This window comes from Garra rufa, chromosome 9, assembly GCF_049309525.1.
Source record: "Garra rufa chromosome 9, GarRuf1.0, whole genome shotgun sequence".
Lineage (NCBI taxonomy): Eukaryota > Metazoa > Chordata > Actinopteri > Cypriniformes > Cyprinidae > Garra > Garra rufa.
The window spans coordinates 41,612,563-41,633,491 of NC_133369.1; the positions used below are offsets into that span (position 1 = coordinate 41,612,563).

The 20,929-nt window shown below is 32.4% G+C and overlaps 2 protein-coding genes across 3 annotated transcripts in view; one reads left to right on the top strand and one right to left on the bottom strand.

Moving 5' to 3' along the window:
• Positions 1 to 7,401, bottom strand: med18 (mediator of RNA polymerase II transcription, subunit 18 homolog (yeast)). 2 transcript variants are annotated; one of them, XM_073847505.1, is made up of 3 exons: positions 7,359 to 7,401; positions 7,031 to 7,232; positions 1 to 679 (listed from the first exon to the last, which is right to left on the bottom strand). In XM_073847505.1, exons 2-3 carry the CDS (start codon positions 7,101 to 7,103, stop codon positions 126 to 128), a joined length of 627 nt encoding a protein of 208 aa, XP_073703606.1. In that variant the 5' UTR covers positions 7,104 to 7,232; positions 7,359 to 7,401; the 3' UTR covers positions 1 to 125. The 2 variants fall into 2 exon arrangements, with proteins under 2 accessions (XP_073703606.1, XP_073703605.1); XM_073847504.1 differs by having other exon boundaries at positions 7,031 to 7,400.
• An 847-nt stretch (positions 7,402 to 8,248) lies between these two features.
• The window catches only part of atg5 (ATG5 autophagy related 5 homolog (S. cerevisiae)), a 33,025-nt gene continuing 20,344 nt past the window's right edge, over positions 8,249 to 20,929 (top strand). The window contains exons 1-6 of the mRNA XM_073847108.1: positions 8,249 to 8,340; positions 9,394 to 9,547; positions 9,628 to 9,755; positions 14,893 to 14,971; positions 15,045 to 15,207; positions 19,222 to 19,316. Of these exons, the coding sequence (XP_073703209.1) occupies positions 9,434 to 9,547; positions 9,628 to 9,755; positions 14,893 to 14,971; positions 15,045 to 15,207; positions 19,222 to 19,316 (579 nt within the window). The 5' untranslated portion in view covers positions 8,249 to 8,340; positions 9,394 to 9,433. The remainder of the gene's footprint in view (positions 8,341 to 9,393; positions 9,548 to 9,627; positions 9,756 to 14,892; positions 14,972 to 15,044; positions 15,208 to 19,221; positions 19,317 to 20,929) is intronic.

Consider the following 20,929-nt stretch of genomic DNA (forward strand, 5'->3'; position numbering starts at 1 on the left):
TTAGAGGAACTTATCAAATGTTGAGGTTTATTTGTCAAAAAATAAATTTGTAAATGTTTATCAATCAAGTATCATAAAATACCCATCATCATAATACAAGCAAAAGCAAATGAAATCAAGTCACACTACATGAGTCTTTTAGGGTCAATTTTCTCCAGGTGCACCAGAGGTTTCAGCTGTTCTGCGAAGCTTCGCATGTCCTCAGACACAGTGTCCTGTCCCGCAGGAGCCAGTACGCTCAGCTCGACAAGATACGACAGAGACATCGGCTCTGTGTTCTCCGTGTTTCCTGAAGCCAGGACACGTAACAGTTTGCTCACGACCACCTTCATCACACCCTTCCGGAACACTTGACCCTTGACCACAAACTCATGGTCCATTCGGAAACCCATCTCGTTGAGAAACTCCGGTAAGCTGTGCGAGGCGGCCACATCCACACAGTTTCGCACCAGGGCATGACGGCTTTTGTCGCCCACCTCGGGCTGACCTAGATAGCGCAGATGCCAAGGGGCCTTGGGGTGAATAAGTGAGCGACGCGCACGCAGCATGAAGGGGTTGCCCTGCTGACCCTTCAGCAGATACACCAGCTCATGATCAGCAAAGCTCTCAGGCTCCATGTTATCACACAGACCTCTGAGCCGATGTAAGAGACTCTCCAGGGACTGATCCAGTACACTGCCTGTGCCGAACAAATTAACAAAACACAGATGGTCAGAAGACATAAAGCTTAAATTTAAAAGCCAAAACAAATGTGACAATGACATGCTTATGGAAGCCCATTACTGCCATTGATCAAAAAATAAAATAATTGTGACTTTTTCCTTCACAATTCAGATTTTTTTAAAGCAATTTTAAGATACATTACTAGTCAAAAGTTTTTGAACAGTACGATTTTTAATGTTTTTTTTAAACATTTTAGTCTCTTCTCCTCACCAATCCTGCATTTATTTGATCCAAAGTACAGCAAAAACAGTAAAATTGTAAAATATTTTTACTATTTAAAACAACTGCTTTCTATTTGAATATATTTTAAAATGTAATTTATTTCTGTGATTTAAAAGCTGAATTTTTAGCGTCATTACTCCAGTCACATGATCCTTCAAAAATCGTTCTAATATTCTGATTTGCTGCTTAAAAGACATTTATTATTATTATGTTGAAAACAACTAAATATTTTTTTTTTCAGGTTTCTTTGATGAATATAAAGTTCAGAAGAATGGCAATATACGGCAATTGCAAAATGTAAATGTTTTGTAACATTATAAATGACTTTATCAGCACTTTTGGTCAATTTAAAGCATCCTTGCTAAATAAAAGTATTAATTTATATAACTTCTATAAATTATTCTGACTGAGGGTTTTGAACAGTAGTGTTTAAGGTTACAAAAGCATTTTATTTCAGATAAATGCTAACCTTTGGATCTTTCTAGTCATCAAAGAATCATGAAAAAAAGTACAACTGTTTTAAATATTGGTAATAATAATAATAATAAATATTAAAGCTGCGAGCAGCGATGAACGGGCCCTCGCACCTGGGCTCACCGCCGACCGGTGGCTTCAGGAAATCAGCAAACAGTGGGCAGTATGCTTTTAATACAGTAAATATAGAAAAAATATGTCATAAGTCATTTAAATGTGCCAAACTTGCCGCTGCCAGATGGTGGCGCTATGCCTGTAACTAATTATTGGCATGTAGATGTGTTCAGGCCAGCACTATTATCAAACATATGAAGTCTGGTGCAGATTGACCTTGGTATGTTTGAGTTAGTGAAATATATGAGATATCCTGCTGCCAACAAGTGGCGCTATGATAATATCTGAATATTAGTCTTTAGGTGTCTTCAGGCCAGGACTCTTACCAAACCTGTGAATTTTTTGGCAGATCATACATTTTATGGCTAAGTTATAACCACTTCTATGTCTATGCAGAAACATCAAACTTTGTCAGGCCACCACGGACATGCCCTTTAATGAAAACTCAAGATCTTCACAATTTAACATCTCTAAGGCCTCAAGATCAGACTGACCAAATATAATGTTGCTTTAATTAAATGCAATCAATGCAAGGACTTCAGATAAATGCCAACTGTGAACCAATATGCAAAATTTTCCCTATACTCTGATGATGATAAGAACATGATTCATGATGATAACAAAATGTTATTATTGCTTGCTTTACGTCCACCACTTCTGCTTAAATGTCATTGTTACCTATTTGTACAAGTTTTGTGTGGATATTGCTTTGCTGGTGACTCCTCCTGTTACAAGACATCACTCTTAAGCGCTACATAACTAAGAATCAATAAGGAAAACGGTGCCCAGTTGGCACATGCATTCACAGTAACTCTCTGCTAGTTTGGATTTTAAGTTTACAGAATTGAAAGGGTTAGACTTTAAAATCAACACACAGACACATACACACAAAATATAAAATGTTGCCATCCAGTTTCATTTGTTAAAATTAACTATATTAGTTAACATGACCAATAAATAAATAGCATTTATTAATGTTAATTAATATTAAGCTAAAAAAAGTATTCATATAAAGTTTATGTACTGTGTATTAACATGAACATGAACACAGTTCATGGGGGTGTACAGCAATACACAATAAAGTGCTCTATAAACGCTTCATTCTTTCAAAATATCTTTAAAAATCAAGTTGAGTATTTTAACGGGGTGATATATATTTATAACTGATCTTAAAATTATGGTTTTCAGATGTTTTGAAGAGATAACAGTAACGTTTGTTTTGTTGTCAAAGTTTGTCTTAATTTTTTATTATTATTATTTTATATTCAATAAATAACACTATGTAAATATTGTCTATCAATGAAGATAAATTGATCATGCTAAAAAGTTGTATTTTTTTAAATCTTTTGCTATGTGACTGAATAGGACAAGTTCATGGTACAGTTAAGTAAAAAATAAATATAAAACAACAACTGCAAAATACGAACAATGAAAGACTTAGTGACCCTTTATATTTTCTCAAAATATCAGACTCTCAAAGATCAGACATATTTATGTAATTACAGTATGTGCATTTTTTGTTCAAAGATGGTCTGTAGGATGACTCTCTACTCTGTCACCCTCTCTGCCTCTCACCCCTCCCCCCTGCAATAATGAGCTTCTCTGTGCCTGACTGAACGCACACACATACTGTAGAGACATTCACCAGAGTGACAGCAGGTTTCTGAGTTATTTTTTTAATTTTCTTTAATTCATTGAAGCTTGTATAAAATTTATATTTCCAGCACTTGCTCAGAATGATTAGATCTCTGTGTGAAAAAAGTTTTAAAGAGTTTGGATGCTGCACTTTAAAGATATAAAAAATTAGGGTTATGTTTTTTACTACATCTTTAAAAAATCACCACGTCAACACCGTTCGAGATATCCCAAATCCGCTCGCAATTTAACATCTTCAGAATCTTCTCTTCATGTTAAAAAAGTTTGGTGTGAACAGCTGGTTGTTCTTAGGAGTAGTGTGAATTTGTTTACTACCTGATTTTTCAAAAAATCCACCTTCAAATCAAAATAGCCGGCTTTCTGTTGGTCTTAGCTAATGAGTTTGATTTAGAAAGTTGTCCAGATTGATGAGAACAATATATGTACAGAGTTTGGTGACTGTAGGAAAAACTAACCCCCCCAACTTTTGTCAAAAGATGGCGCTATAGAGTGCCTGCTCCACGCCCATTTATGACCTTTTGCCAGTGTCTAACTATCATTAATATTGATGTGTGTGTTGAGTTTCATGAAATTCTAAGCATGTTATCTGCCTCGAAAAGACAGGAATGTAATTTTAAAGTTTGACACGTTGCCATGGCAACAGCATTTGATTTATCATCGACCCCTTTACATATTCTTATCGGCCGTGTTTTGACATGATTTTGATGAAGTTTAAAGAAAATCGAGTAAAATTAAGAGGCTGATTTCAAAGCATTTTGAAAATGACACGTTTCCTGCTGCCAGTTGGTGGCGCTATAACTTTGACTCATAATAGTCACATTTATGGAATCGGCATCATACAAGGAACAAACTGGTGAAGTTTCATCAGAATCAGGCAATGTGTGCAACAGTTATTAGACACTTCCTGTTTCTCATTTCTCGCCATAACTTTGTCGCCTTGCCACGGCCAAACCGTTCGAGATATCAAAAATCTCCTCGCAATTTAGCGTCCCCAATGTCTTGAGATCATGCTGACCGAGTTTGGTGACAATCCCATGGAATTCCTGGGAGGAGTACGTTAAATTCCAGAGCATGCGCTTTTTAAACAGCCCTAAATATCTCACTTCCTGTTGCGTGGAGCCCATGACATAGAGTACAAAAGTTGTTCAGCTCAATGAGTTCTATATGTGTACCGAGTTTCATATGAGTACGTGCAAGTATGTGTGCGCAGTACATCAAGTTTTCAAACTGTGTTCCAGGGGGCGCTGTAGAGGCCCTGAACCACGCCCGGGTCCCAGCCTCTGTGGCGTCCGGACGACGGCAGATTCCGACGTGTGTGCAAATTTTCAAGAGTTTTTGAGTATCTTAAGGCCCCCAAAAGTGCCCCAACGGTTGAAAAAAAATAAAAATAAAAAAAAAAAAAAAAAAAAAACAAATAAGAATCCTTAGAAGAACAATAGGGCCTTCGCCCTTTTGGGCTCGGGCCCTAAAAATGTTTTTTGAACAACAAATCAGCATATTAGAATGATTTCTGATGGACCACGTGACACTGAAGACTGGCGTAATGATGCTGAAAATGTAGCTTTGATTACAGGAATAAATTACATTTTAAAATATATTCAAAAAGAAAACAGTTGTTTTAAATAGTAAAAAAAAAATCTAAATTGTTACTGTTTTTGCTGTACTTTGGTAGTGTATAAACAAACCCTAAATCTCATAATTCTGACTTTTCTTTCTCAGAACTGCAAGTGTATATAAGAAACTAGGAATTATAAGTTATAAACTCAAAACTGCAAAAATATTGTGAAATAAAAAGCTGCAATTACTAGGCTTTAATACATGTTACACTTAAAATCAAAACAAACATGCTATGTTTCTTTATCAAATGCAAATCAACTGAATAAATAGCAGAAATCCCTGACAATGATATATAAAGGTTTTGTGGTAATACCATGGTACAGTGTTGGCATCACATGGTAAAAGCTCTTCTGACCATATAAACTACTGTATAGTACTATACTGCCCTCCAAAGGCAAAGTGCAGTAACTACGCGAACAATGAAACTAAGAAAAATGCCTTTAAAGTTTTTACAACAGCTAGGTAAACATGTTGACAGTCTCGCTTCTCTGAACGTTTCTCTGAAAAGGGACAAAATTGAACCAGGAGACTTTGCCACAAACCAAAACAGTTGTCACAAAGTCCATTTTAAGCCTTAAGTCAATTTTGACCAAATGTGTAGTTACGGCGCTTTGCCTTTGGAGGGCAGTATAGTACAGTAGTAGTGCAGTACCATTCTTGTTTTTATAGAAGTGTTAAAATTAAATGAGTTGTATGAGGTAAATAAGGTGAATTATGGAATAAAAAAGCTAGAAAAGTCCTTCAATATGTGTATATAATTACTATAATCACATTTATATTTCTTCATTATACAGACACGTTTATCCAAGAGATAAAGAGTAGTGTAGTACATTTAAGACGTGTGCAGTTGAAACACCTCAAATAACTTGCATATACAGGAACCCTGAGCGGTGATTTTTGCTCCACACGTGTATTGGTGTTCTCTTTAATTGTGTCTTTTCATTCAAAAGATATCAAGAAAAGTTTTTTTTCCAAGGTGAGATTTTCATTTTACCATGTCCCTTCCACAATGAATAGCTTATTATTATTTTAAGATTGTTAAACGTAACATATTGCAAATGTTACTCTGCGCTCTAAAAATAGACATATCGTATGACATTGTAACATGCAAGGTCTTTTCATAATCTAGAGAAATGTGTGAGTATGTCAGTGGGTTACGGTTGAGACACAGTGTATAAAATGTACCCGGATAGTACCCTATTGTGTCACATGCTGTTTAGTTGTACAGTGTTATGATAATAGGTTAAAAGTCACATTTATGCACATGCTACGCAAATTATGTTTAAAAAAAAAACATTTCAACTGTATATTATTAATAAACATATTTTCTAACATGAATGTTAAAAGGACCATAGCATTTTAAGAAATATACAGGGTGGTAAAGTGGGTACAGTTGATAGACCCTTTTTAGGTCGCCATTTATACAGTAACAGTTCAATCATAGAAAATAAAATGCATATTCCGAGGCTGTATGTGTTTGTATACTGGTATTACCATGTTATGGGGACCAAATATCCTCACAAGTTAGTAATACCAGTAAATTCTAACCTTATGGGAACATTTTTAGATCCCCATAAGGAAACAAGCTTATAATTCATACAGAATGACTGAAAATGTAAAAATACAGAAAGTTTTGAGTGATGTGTATGGTTAAGGGGTAGGGTTATAGAATATAAAGGTATGTATAATGTCATTTTTACTGTTATGTTTACATTTGTACTATTTGCCATATATTTTCTAGTATTAAATACATGTTCCTATTTTGTTTAACTGAATCGGAATTAAATAAAGCAAATAAATAAATTAGAATTTTAAAAAATACGTTGCACAACTGTAATTTAGTACTTTTTTACATTTGCAATAAATGGTTAGCCAGCTTTAGAGCATTACGAATGGGTAACTGTACACCACATGGGTATAATTGAGACAAAAATGCACCTTATGTTTATGAGCGAATTGTGGAAAATATAAACTATTATGGCTATCATCAATTTATAATATTTTAGTACACAAACAAAAAATGTCATGTGAAAAATAAATTCATTTCAGCATCTAGTTTTTGTGTAGTGATGCAAAAAGTGTCTCTACTGTACTCAGTATACCCTGCAAGTGATTTGATCATAAGGAAGCAATAACACAAAGTTACAAATATTGTTTATAATAGTATAAGCTAGACAGAGGGATATAATAATGTTAATGAAGCCATATTTATAAACCGATTTACCTTGCAGAAGATACTCCATCATATTTATAGTTCCACCCGTGACGGGCATTACAGTGACCGGTGGAGCCTCCATTACTTTATAATTCTTCTGAACTCTTAGGTCTTTTAACACATGTAAAAGTCAGCTACCAGTGGAAAGTTAAGCAGGTTAAACAAGAACTTTAAATGAATCGCACGCTAGATCGACCGTACAACAAAAGACCTGCAGAGAAAGTAAGACATTAACAAAAACACCGCCAGTCAGTAGAATACTCTGAAAGATAAATGCCAAATAACATATATACTACTTGAATTCAAAAGGAAAAACGAAACGGCTGATGTTGTGTACCTAAAATACTATCAGCAAATAATGTAACTCCATTCAACTGGCTCTATGTACAAAACGCGCACGCGCAGTGTTAAGAGAGCGTACTGCGCATGTGCTAACGTTCTTTCGGTCATTTACCGCCATCTATCGTCGTTATCATAGTGACTCTTTAGATTTTCTAATTTGTTGCACCTTTCGTCCTGCAGGTTTTTTTTTTTTTTTTGACATTTCTGTATGGATTTATCATTATTATTATTATTATTATTATTATTATTATTATTATTATTATTATTATTATTTATTTATTTTTTTAAAGTAAATAAACATAACCTGTTTTAATATTTATAGTGAGATAATAGTATAAAATTTCCAATAGCCTAATAAGAGCAAAACTCATTTGTGACTACTAACTCAAACGATTTTATTTTATTTAAATAACGTTTTTAAATTAAAATTATATACACTGCCTTTCAAAGGTTTGGTATCAGTAAGATTTTTGATGTTTGAGGAAAGTTCTTATGCTCATCAAGGCTCCATCTATTTGATTAAAAATACAGAAAAAATGTGTAATAATGTGAAATAGTATTACATTGTAAAATAACATTTTTTTTCTATTTTAAGATGCATTAAAATGTAATTTATTCCTGTGATCAAAGCTGAATTTTTAGCCTCATTAATATTTTTTATTCAGCAAGGATGTGTTCAATTGATTAAAAAAATGTTAGCAAAGACTTATGTTTTATTGTAATATTTTCTCTGCATTTTTGATCAAATAAATGCAGGCAAACGTTTGAACGGTAGTGTACATCTGTTCAAATCGATTCAAATGACTGCGACTTTTCTTGTGAAAAACACTGAACGCACTGTGACGTTTATTTAAAAAAAATAAAATAACATGTAGAGACTTTTAATTTGAAGGTCCGTGCCATCTTGGGGATGCATGACATCGCTGGGTGTTGAAGATGAACTCAAGTCCAATGCTTCCTGTCGACATCTAATGAATGTAATTTATTATTCAGTTTTCTGTGTTATTAATGTTTGGCGCAGTAGCTTTTGAAATCAAGGCCATTTTGGTATCGTTAATCGTTTCAAAGATGTGTCACCGTGTGTTAATGTTGTTCAGTCAGTGCTAGCTTTGTTTACACACATTTTCATACTTATAGCTTCAGAAAGGCGAATACATATCACTAATACCTGATTTTTCTAGGACGTTTTACAGTTTGTTGATGTAAAGTTTTTAATTTTTCTTCTTTTTGTCATAAGTAGTGTTAAATTCTAACAGTAGCTCAAGGTTAGCAGAGCTAATCTTTTACTTGTCAAATCGTGTGTTTACATGTAATTTCCTCCTATTAATTATAATTTCTGTAGCCATTTAGATTAGAATGTATTTTCTGTATTCTTAAGAGCACTTGATGAGTTATGAAACGAGGTTTTTATATGTATTTGTTTATGGTTCGTCCCAGATTATTTTATTATGTTTATTATGTTGCTCTCAACCTGAGAAAATGATCTAACATATTTAAAAACTTGAGTTGTCAATAGAATAAAATAATTTATTATGTAAAAGCAGAATGAAACATTAGCAGTATCAAATTAAGTAAAAAATGTTAAAACATGTTTTAATAAATATCTCAAATTAACAACTTTGACAACCCTAAAACTGTATTTTATTTGTATAAAATCCCCTTTCCCCTGCAAATGTTTCATCAAAAAACAGTAAAGTTAGTAAATATTAAAGTGGCTTCTTAAGTTTCTTCTAAATGTTGATTTTCTGTTGTGTTGTGTTGTGCTTGTTATGTTTGATATTTCCTATACTTAATCGAAATGTACATTTTGTTTAGTTTCTGAATTGTAAAACTACTGTTCCACCTATCTACTATTGAATATTCCCACCCCAAATTCAGATCATAGCTGAGCCAAGCTTACCTACATGTGACTTAATTTGAGTTGTTTTTGCATGTTAAGATAGACAAAGTATTTTATCATGTTGAAGTTATTGTCAGAACTGCTTGCTATCTTGATGTTATGAAATATTGAAGTTCTGTGTTCTGAACAGCTCAGTAACTGAAGACATTTTATGTGTCACCTGGAGATATATGATAATGGCAGATGACAAGGATGTACTCCGAGATGTTTGGTTCGGACGGATACCGGCCTGTTTCACACTGTCTCCAGAGGAAACCACAGAGAGAGAGGCAGAACCCTACTATGTAAGTTAAGATGACACTTTCTTTCTGCTGTAGAATGGTTAGTTTTATGTCACCTGACTTGTGCTGTTTTTCTCTGTCAGCTGCTCCTCCCACGGGTCAGTTACCTGACGCTAGTCACTGATAAAGTCAAGAAACATTTTCACAAAGCCAGGAAGGCAGAAGATGTGGAGGAGATGTGGTTTGAATATGAGGGAACGCCTCTCAAGTGGTATGTTGAGTTGACAATGTGTTGTCAAACTACTTTTTACACACGACTTTCATTTTTACATTCATGCATTTTGCAGATGCTTTAATCCAAAGCCACTTACAGAGCTACTCAGCTAATTAAGATTCAGAAACAATTAGGGCTAAATGCAAGCCACTTATACAAAATGCATTTTAAATATCAGTTGTCACTCTGTTACTTACAATAATACATCTTAGTAAGATGATATTTAAATTTTTCAGTTTATGAGCAGAGGTCTGTCGTTTTAAAACATTTAGTGCAATGCAATACATTGATGATTGAGAGATTTGCAAATATATGTTCTTTAAAAGCCTTATGAATCATATTTGATACTCAGGTTTTTTCTAAAATACAAACATTTTTCTAAAGTTTTGAGAAATGTTTCGAGAATCAAGTCGAAATGTTTCGAGAATCAAGTCGAAATGTTTCGAGAATCAAGTCGAAATGTTTCGAGAATCAAGTCGAAATGTTTCGAGAATCAAGTCGAAATGTTTCGAGAATCAAGTCGAAATGTTTCGAGAATCAAGTGAAATGTTTCGAGAATCAAGTGAAATGTTTCGAGAATCAAGTCGAAATGTTTCGAGAATCAAGTCGAAATGTTTCGAGAATCAAGTGAAATGTTTCGAGAATCAAGTCGAAATGTTTCGAGAATCAAGTCGAAATGTTTCGAGAATCAAGTCGAAATGTTTCGAGAATCAAGTGAAATGTTTCGAGAATCAAGTCGAAATGTTTCGAGAATCAAGTCGAAATGTTTCGAGAATCAAGTCGAAATGTTTCGAGAATCAAGTCGAAATGTTTCGAGAATCAAGTCGAAATGTTTCGAGAATCAAGTCGAAATGTTCACTTTATGAGCAGAGGTCTCTTGTTTTAAAACATATAATCAACGCAATACATTGATTGAGAGATTTGAAAATATATTTTCTTCAAAAGCCTTATGGATCATATTTGATACTCACGTTTTTTCTAAAATACTATAAAAATAAAGTATTGATAAGCAAACCTACAAACATCATGTACGGATAATCAAGTAAATATATTAAAACCTACTGAAAATCGTGTATGGATAATAAAGTAAAGTAAACATAAATAGTTCAAGTTATGTAAGTGTTTTACTATTAGTGTATAAGTACGAAGGCACTTTAGTGCCACGCTAAAAAAAAAACCTAAAATTACAAGAATAAAGTCTAAATATTTTGACTTTATTCTCAAAATTGTAGATTAGATTTTTTTGATTTTTAAAAATAATGTCGAAATATTTCGAGAATAAAGTTGAAATGTTTTGAGAATAAAGTCGAAATGTTTTGAGAATAAAGTCGAAATGTTTTGAGAATAAAGTCGAAATGTTTTGAGAATAAAGTCAAAATGTTTTGAGAATAAAGTCAAAATGTTTTGAGAATAAAGTAAAAATGTTTCGAGAATAAAGTCGAATTGTTTCGAGAATAAAGTCAAAATGTTTTGAGAATAAAGTAAAAATGTTTTGAGAATAAAGTAAAAATGTTTTGAGAATAAAGTCGAATTGTTTCGAGAATAAAGTCAAAATGTTTTGAGAATAAAGTAAAAATGTTTTGAGAATAAAGTAAAAATGTTTTGAGAATAAAGTCGAATTGTTTCGAGAATAAAGTCAAAATGTTTTCGAGTATAAAAGTCGAATTGTTTCGAGAATAAAGTCGAATTGTTTCGAGAATAAAGTCGAAATGTTTTGAGAATAAAGTCGAATTGTTTCGAGAATAAAGTCGAAATGTTTTGAGAATAAAGTCGAATTGTTTCGAGAATAAAGTCGAATTGTTTCGAGAATAAAGTCAATGTTTCGAGAATAAAGTCGAAATGTTTCGAGAATAAAGTCGAAGTGTGAAAAATGTTTCGAGAATCAAGTCGAAATGTTTAGTGAATAAAGTCAAATTGTTCACTTTATGAGCAGAGGTCTCTTGTTTTAAAACATATAATCAACGCAATACATTGATTGAGAGATTTGCAAATATATTTTCTTCAAAAGCCTTATGGATCATATTTGATACTCACGTTTTTTCTAAAATACTATAAAAATAAAGTATTGATAAGCAAACCTACAAACATCATGTACGGATAATCAAGTAAATATATTAAAACCTACTGAAAATCGTGTATGGATAATAAAGTAAAGTAAACATAAATAGTTCAAGTTATGTAAGTGTTTTACTATTAGTGTAGAAGTACGAAGGCACTTTAGTGCCACGCTAAAAAAAAACCTAAAATTACAAGAATAAAGTCTAAATATTTTGACTTTATTCTCAAAATTGTAGATTAGATTTTTTTGATTTTTAAAAATAATGTCGAAATATTTCGAGAATAAAGTTGAAATGTTTTGAGAATAAAGTCGAAATGTTTTGAGAATAAAGTCGAAATGTTTTGAGAATAAAGTCGAAATGTTTTGAGAATAAAGTCAAAATGTTTTGAGAATAAAGTCAAAATGTTTTGAGAATAAAGTCAAAATGTTTTGAGAATAAAGTCAAAATGTTTTGAGAATAAAGTCAAAATGTTTTGAGAATAAAGTCGAAATGTTTTGAGAATAAAGTCGAATTGTTTCGAGAATAAAGTCGAATTGTTTCGAGAATAAAGTCGAATTGTTTCGAGAATAAAGTCGAAATGTTTCGAGAATAAAGTCGAATTGTTTCGAGAATAAAGTCGAAATGTTTTGAGAATAAAGTCGAATTGTTTCGAGAATAAAGTCGAATTGTTTCGAGAATAAAGTCAATGTTTCGAGAATAAAGTCGAAATGTTTCGAGAATAAAGTCGAAGTGTGAAAAATGTTTCGAGAATCAAGTCGAAATGTTTAGTGAATAAAGTCAAATTGTTCACTTTATGAGCAGAGGTCTCTTGTTTTAAAACATATAATCAACGCAATACATTGATTGAGAGATTTGCAAATATATTTTCTTCAAAAGCCTTATGGATCATATTTGATACTCACCTTTTTTCTAAAATACTGTAAAAATAAAGTATTGATAAGCAAACCTACAAACATCATGTATGGATAATCAAGTAAATATATTAAAACCTACTGAAAATCGTGTATAGGATTTGTAGGATGGATAATAAAGTAAACATAAATAGTTCAAGTTATGTAAGTGTTTATCCTGAAATGTTTACTATTAGTGTAGAAGTACGAAGGCACTTTAGTGCCACGCTAAAAAAAACTACCTAAAATTACAAGAATAAAGTCTAATTATTTTGACTTTATTCTCAAAATTGTAGATTAGATTTTTTAGATTTTTAAAAATAATGTTGAAATATTTCGAGAATAAAGTTGAAATGTTTTGAGAATAATGTTAAAATTTTTTGAGAATATAGTCGAAATGTTTTCGAGTATAAAAGTCAAATTGTTTCGAGAATAAAGTCAAAATGTTTTGAGAATAAAGTCGAAATGTTTTGAGAATAAAGTCGAAATGTTTTGAGAATAAACTTGAATTGTTTCGAGAATAAAGTCGAAGTGTGAAAAATGTTTCGAGAATAAAGTTGAAATGTTAAAAATGTTTTGAGAATAAAGTTGAAATTACAAGAATTAAATTGTAGCAATTAAAGTTATAATATTTTGAGAGTACATCCTGTGAATGCAAATGGCCCAGATTGGGAGCACTGGTAAAAGTTGCCAGGCCACCAGAATTTATTTGAATATATGTGGGATTATTAGCAGAAATCATACCATGTGTTATACTTTCAGGGACAGTATGCTTGGAAATAATATTTCACGTCTTCGATTACATTTATTAGGCCTATTTGTAGTGTTTTTAAGCTTTGTGCTTTTGGTACTTTTAATGTAAAACAAAGTCTCAGCTTTCATAATCTGTCAGTTTTATAGAGATTAATACACATAATGTGTCTTGCAATAATGTGTTTTTCACGCTTTAATGTGGTGAGAAAAACACATCATTGCTCAGATTGCTGTGTTCATGTGAATCAATCATCTTTTCAATTATAGTGAGACATTCATTTCATTAAATTATACTGTGTTTTTTGTGGACTTGATAACATAAGTTATATTGTTGTCTTCTCTGAGGTATATAAGTGACTATTCTCAAGCTGTTTTATTCACTGTATAATATAGTAAATTATTAGAAATAATATTTAAAGTCTTCCATTCATTATTTTTAGCACGCCAGTCACCCTGTAAACGCAATAATTTAAATGCAATCTGTCATGCCACATTAAAAAGCGTGAAAAACACACATTATTGTAATAAAGATATTGTTTGTATTTCGCTATAAAACAGATTTTGAAAGATGAGACTTTGAAGTATCTCACGGTGCTCCCGATCTGGACCATTTGCATGTGCAATAGGCTTGAATATACTCTCAAAGTATTATAACTTTAATCTTGTAATTGCTGCAAATTAATTCTTGTAATTTTGACTTTATTCTCAAAATATTTTGACTTATTCTCAAAACACTTCAAATGTATTCTCGTAATTTTTACTTTATTGTTGAAAACGGCTTTAATCTCGGAATCTTAGATTTTTATCATTTTTTAACGTGGCACTTAAACTCTGTCATATAAAAGTTATTCTTATGTTTACTTCATAAAAATCAGTAACAATTTCACTGCAAAAAGCTGGTACTAAAAGGCCTTTACTTGCTACAGACATTTAAAGCAGTGGTCAATCAGCTATTTACAAAGGCTTTATTGTGTTTATGGTGTGCACTGTAATGTTTACATGCTTCAGATAAAAAAATAAATAAAAAAAAATCATTATTTTTCATATATTTTACCTTTGTTCTACACTGCAGTTTCCGTTCTTCTAAAAATGGTCTGTTGACTTTGTTGTGCTATAAAGCCCCTCAACATACAACTTCTATGAAGCCCCTTAAATCTTATTTAAGACTTATTCCTTTTTATAGATTTTTATACTCTCAAACCCTGACAGCTTTGTATTTGTTGGTCGGTTAATGGTCTGAGTTAAAGGTGTACTTTTATTTTATACCACTAGGTGGCAGGACAAAACAAGGCTTATAGATGAGATCTCTGCTTGCTTGAGGAATAACAGCTGTTTGCTTTTTACCATACTTTGAGTAACTCAGTGATTGATTTGACTAATTTCTTGTGTTTACTGTATGGACTTACAATCTGTTACTTTTATTGTTTTAAGGCACTATCCCATTGGCGTGTTGTTTGATCTCCATGCTTCAAATACAGCTCTGCCTTGGAATGTCACAGTGCGTTTTAAGGTGTGTAGACTGATCCATTCTTGTTTCATGATGTTATTAATATGCCACAGTTGTAATGTCCTTTATTTTGTAGAACTTCCCAGAGCGTGACCTGCTTCACTGCCCATCAAACTCTGTGATAGAAGCGCATTTCATGTCATGCATTAAAGAGGCAGATGCACTCAAACACAAAAGCCAAGTCATCAACGACATGCAGAAAAAAGACCATAAACAACTGTGGATGGGTCTGCAGAATGGTAAGAATGGAGTTCATATGTCCTGTTTTGCTTGCACTCTTTATATGCACAGCCTCTGTTAAGGCAAGACACTACAGGTGAAAAGAATGAATATTTTAATTAATAAATAGCACCATATTTTCCCCAGCTGAATAATCACAGAACATTAAAACAACTGCTTTGCATTAAGGCGAGACACTGCAGGTGAATAGGGTAAAAAAATTAACTGATAGTTATCACCTTACTTACCCAGTTGATTGATTACATTGATAATTGCAAACATTTTTTGTATTACAAGTTTTCTAAAATGTTACATTTAAATATGCAAATGAGGCATTATTTAATGAAATATGCACTGATTTGCATCCATTTCTAGAACAAAAATCTAAATACTGGATGAAGTCAGTTTCAAAATTCTTGTTTAATTTTTTTTGACATATTAGAGTCAAAAGTTATTACAGAGGGGATTTTGGGTATCTCATTTAGTCACTCCATATATTCAGAAAAAACTTAGAACAGACAGGAAACTCTATATTTTTTACCATTTTTTGAGGAATAAAATGTATAAAATCAAGCAAATTATATGAACAAATCCCTCTGTAAAAACCTTCAGGATATAGACAGGAATAAAAAAAGTGCAGCTGAAATGGAGATTTATGGCTCAGTGTAGGAGAAAAAACTCATTTTTAGAAAACGTCCTTTAAAAATATGTATTCTAATTGAAATCTATTGACACAAATAGATAAAATGCTACAAAAGAAACACTTAACAGTGTCTTTGGGATGTTTTCTTTTCACTAGTCTAAAAAAACACTTTATGAAAAACCAAAAAGCCCAAAATCTCAAATTTGACAGGTGCATGAAAAAACAGCATTTTTGCCTGCAGTGTCTCCCCTTAAAAGTTTTCTGAAATGTCATGTGTAATTTATCCAAATCAGGCATTTTGTTATTAAACATGCACTAATTTGCATACATTTCCAGAACAGAAATCTAAACATTAGATAAAGCCAAGTTAACAACTCTGTTTTTTGTACAGAGGGAATTTTTGCATCTCTTTTTATCACTCCATAAATCAGAAATATTGTCAACAGCTACATAAAAATACGTTTTCATCTTGTTTTTAGGAATAAAAGAATATATAAATCAGGCAATGAACAAACTTTTCGGTAGAAACTTTCAGAATATAGATAAAACTGTAACGTTTGGTGTATGTAAGCAGCATTTCTGGCTTAGTGCAGGAGAAAATACTCATTTTGAGAAAACATTCTTAAAAATATGTATTGTAATTGAAATCTACAGATCAAAAATAAATTAAGTGTAATGTAATAAACACTGAAATGTGGATGGTTTCTTTCCACTGGTCTTAAATAAGCAAGTTATGAAAGCAAAATAGCCCAAAATCCTAAAATGGTCCAGTTAGTTTTTTGCCTTGAAGAGAAAGTTTTGTCATCATTTGCTCACTGTCTATCCCTTTAAGGCTGGAATTCATTATTCAACCTTTGCCCATATTTTTGCCCCAGTTTGGCGTGGTTGGTAATGTGTTGGAAAGTGTATAAAATTTAAAAGTCTTTTCAGATTTTAAAGAAATAGTTCACACAAAAATCAAAATTAGCTGAAATCCAAGATGTAGTTTGTTTCTTCATGGGAACAGATTTGAAGAAGTTTAGCATTACATCACTTGCCTGCCCATGGATCCTCTGCAGTAAATGGGTGCCGTCAGAACCCAAACAGATAAAAAAAATTGCAGTAATCCATATAACTCCAGTCTAACAATTAACATCTTGTAAAGTAAAATGCTACATGCTTATACTTAATAAATTCATCATTAAGACAAATCTTCTATCCATCATATTGCTTTCTCCAGAGAAAATGTTTGTCTTGTCTCTTCTCATCTGTCTCAGACTTGTCCGAATCAGTAGAGAAATATGCATAGATTAAGTTTTTTTAAACAATATGTAGGTGGATTTTGATTTGAGAGGACAATTTCCACCAGAAAAAAAAAGTGTTATTTTGAATAATGAACTTGTATTTTGACCAGAAGCGACAGTTTAATAGTGGATTTGTTTCTTTCAAGCAAACAGCATTTTACTTCACCAGAAAGTTAATTGATTGACTAAAGTGAGGTGTTTTTAATCAGATGTATGGGCTCCATTCTGATGGCACTCATTCACTGCAGAGGAGTCATTGCTGAGCATATAATGTAATGCTGAATTTTCAGCTAATTTTCTTTTTGTGTGGAGTATTTCTTTAAAAGTCATCTAGTTTATTCCTGCCTTAAGCTGAGAATTCGAGTCAAGTCAAACCCATGCTTCCATCTGAGAATTAGTGTGTGTGAAGCAGGCAGTGGTTTCAGTTGTTAATTTAAAGGTGAAAATGTGAAGCTCTGCAGATAAACTGAGAGAGGTGTAAGTTTCAGAAGCATAGATGTTTTGATAACTCACTGTCACAGCTGTCCTGTTCTCAGATGAGAGTGTGTGAGCAGGGAAAGTAACAATTTCTAAGCGGATGTTGATTTTCACCTGCACATGTGAGAACGCAGCCAGCATGACAGAACACTCACAGCTAAACCCAGAACTCTAATGCCTCTTTATTCTAAAGTTATAAGCTGTAACGGTAAAATTTTAATAATCATTTATGAAAATTTTCAACTGAATAACAATAAATACATTGGTTGTATACAGTGCCTTGCGAAATTATTCATACCCCATTTTTTCACATTTTGTTATGTTGCTACCTTATGTTAAACTACTTTTTTCCCCACATCAATCTACACTCCCTACTCCATAATGGCAAAGCAAAAAATAGGTTTTTAACATTTGTGCAAATTTATTAAAAATAAAAAACTGAAAAGATCCCGTTGCATACGTATTCATACCCTTTTCTGGGACACTCGAAATTGAATTTTTTAAGCGTTCATATTGCTTCTAGATGTTACTACACTTCGAGTGGAGTTAAACTGTTGCAAATTAATTTGAATGAGTATGGTTTAGAAAGGCACACACCTCTCAGAAAAGGTCTAACAGCTGAAAATGCATATCAGAGCAAAAACCAAGTCCTGAGGTCAAGATAACTGCCTGAGGAGCTCAGTGACAGACTTGCGTTAAGGCAACGATCTAGGGAAGAGTTCAGAAAAAATCTGCTGCATTGAAGGTGCACAGAAGCATTATCCATAATGGAAGACGATTGGAACAACTAGGACTCTAGAAAATGTCTGCCAGCCCCCATCCAAGCTGACAGAGCTTGAGAGGTGAAAAGGTGAGGCAAAGAATGGCAGATAATTGCCAAATGCAGATGTGCAAAGCTTGGCACATTATACCCAAAAAGACTTGAGACTGTAAAGGTGCTTCAACTACTGAGGTAAGGGTATGAATACTTATGCAATACACTTATTTCAGTGTTTTTTTTTTAACAAATTTGTAAAATTTGCAAATCTGTTTTTTGCTTTGTCATTGTTATGGTGTGTGGAGTGTAAACTGATGTGGGGAAAAACTAATTTAAAGCAGTTTAACATAATGCTGCAACGAAACAAAATGTGAAAAAAAAATGAAGGGGTATGAATACTTTTGCAAGGCACTGTAAATGACAATCAGTCAGATGCATTTAAAATGGCAGATGACAAAACTGCATCATGTGTTTATAATAAACAGAATTTTATTGTCTGTTGTTGTGGATGCTAACATAGTTAAAGTTATTTTGTATTTATTGTTCTTGGTGTGAATGGGCCTTTACTTGGACTCATTTTGTTCCAAAACTAAATGGTTTTCTTTCTTCTGTGGAGCACAAGAAGAGATGCTAAGCAGATGTTAGAGACTGACTGCCTTAGTCACCATTCACGTTCATTGCATTTTTGTTCGTCACCATTCACGTTCATTGCATTTTTGTTCCATACAGTGAAAGTAAATGGTGACTAAGGCTGTCCTATGGAAGAAAGAAATTCAGAGGTGTTTGTACAATACAGGGGTGGATAATTTTAAAGAGAATCAACATGAAACATAACTTATTGTCATTAATTAAAATGATTTGTTTCTTTTATCAGATAAATTCGACCAGTTCTGGGCCATGAATCGTAAACTCATGGAGTATCCTACTGAAGAGGGAGGCTTCCGCTATATTCCCTTTAGAATATATCAGGTATTTCCTAATTTATTTACTTTCTATAGTCATGTACAGTACGGTACAATAAAGGATTTGACTGATGGGACAAAAAGTTACTTGTAAAGTGAAATGGTATAAGATTCAAAAATGTTCAGGTGAGTGATATAAGTTTTAGTTTTGTTTATTATTTATAAATGAAAATTATATTTAGGTTCTAAAAGGCATGTTTTTTTAATTTAGTGTTTGAAAAGAACTAATTCTTCAAGTCAAAATGTAAATTTAAATGTAAACCATTTAAAAAATAGCATGCTTCTATAATGCATCAACAGATTTGCTGAATAAAAAGTGAGAATCTGTCTTTATAACACTTTATCCGGTTGAAATTAAACTCTTTGTGACTATTCCTTGATGGTACCTGAGCAGATCACTGACATATCATCACCTACTGAGCAAGAAATATGGCAAATAACTTAAAATGTCTGAATAGTTCAGCATGGAATCATGAAATTAAAACGTTCATGTGTCGTCATGCTTTGAAAGTACCTGAAAAGTTTGGGGCAGCACCACCTAATGATCAATGTTTTCAGATGCGTTGGCCTATAGACCCTTTTTACATGTCAGGATTTGAAACAGTTGAGTAAACTATTGCAGGGTAAATTCCCATAGGAAAATGTGGGAGACATTAGCAGATATAGTCCTCTAAATGTAAAAATTTAATCAAAAATAAATATATATGTATAAACAAATATAGAGATGGATCACAGATTTTAGAAGAGAGTAACATGTCAAATATACAGTCACTCTCTCTCAGCAGCTTTATTAGAAACCCAATCACAGCAGTGTTATGTTTTTATTGTCAGTATTGTAACAAAGTGTGGTGATATCAGTGTTTGTTTTAGTATGGTATGGTAATATAAACACTTAGATTACTAGATTTATGAAGATTATTCATCACATTGATACAATTTACGAAGATTTTTGATTTACCTAACAGGTCTAGTATAATACAATAACAAATATGATGGCAAGGTCTGAAAAAAATAATCTGAAACAACTCTTTATAAATACAAACAATGTTATTATTTTTACGAAGTGCATAAATGATTTTGTTGTTGTTTTTTAAGCCTGTCCCTATTAAAAGAAGTATCATTCTAAAATTCCATTGTACAATAAATAAATAAATAAATAAAACAAGGCTATTTTTCTTTAATCAGTCTTTATTTATTTATATAATGGTAAGCAACCAACCACTAATACCTATAATAACATATCTATTTTGAAACATGACCATCTGTTGGCCAAATGTTAAAAGCAGTTTTTAAAGATGAATTAATTAATTAATTTGTTGTTAAATTAACTACCCTAGAATGCTACATTCAGCTAATTTGCTTGTTTGTTTGTTTTTACATTTACATTTTTTTTTAATTCAAATTATTCATTTTTACTTGTTTGAATATTGTTTGGAATTTGAATTGACAGTTTGAGTGTTTCTATTGACAATTTCAACAATATAAATATCTGAATTGACAGTTTATTTTTTTTTTAATTCACAGTGCAAATATTTGTCTATTTGAATCGATACAGTAATGTTTTTATCTCTGATTATTTGAATTCACCATTGGAGTATTAGAATGACACTTTGGATATTT

What these genes read in the sequence shown, in the direction of transcription:
- med18 (XM_073847505.1), bottom strand. Translation starts at nt 7,103, where the DNA reads ATGGAGGCTCCACCGGTCACTGTAATGCCCGTCACGGGTGGAACTATA. An exon ending in GATGGAGTATCTTCTGCAAG is followed by an intron (nt 680 to 7,030) that starts GTAAATCGGTTT and finishes TGTTCGGCACAG; the next exon opens with GCAGTGTACTGGATCAGTCC.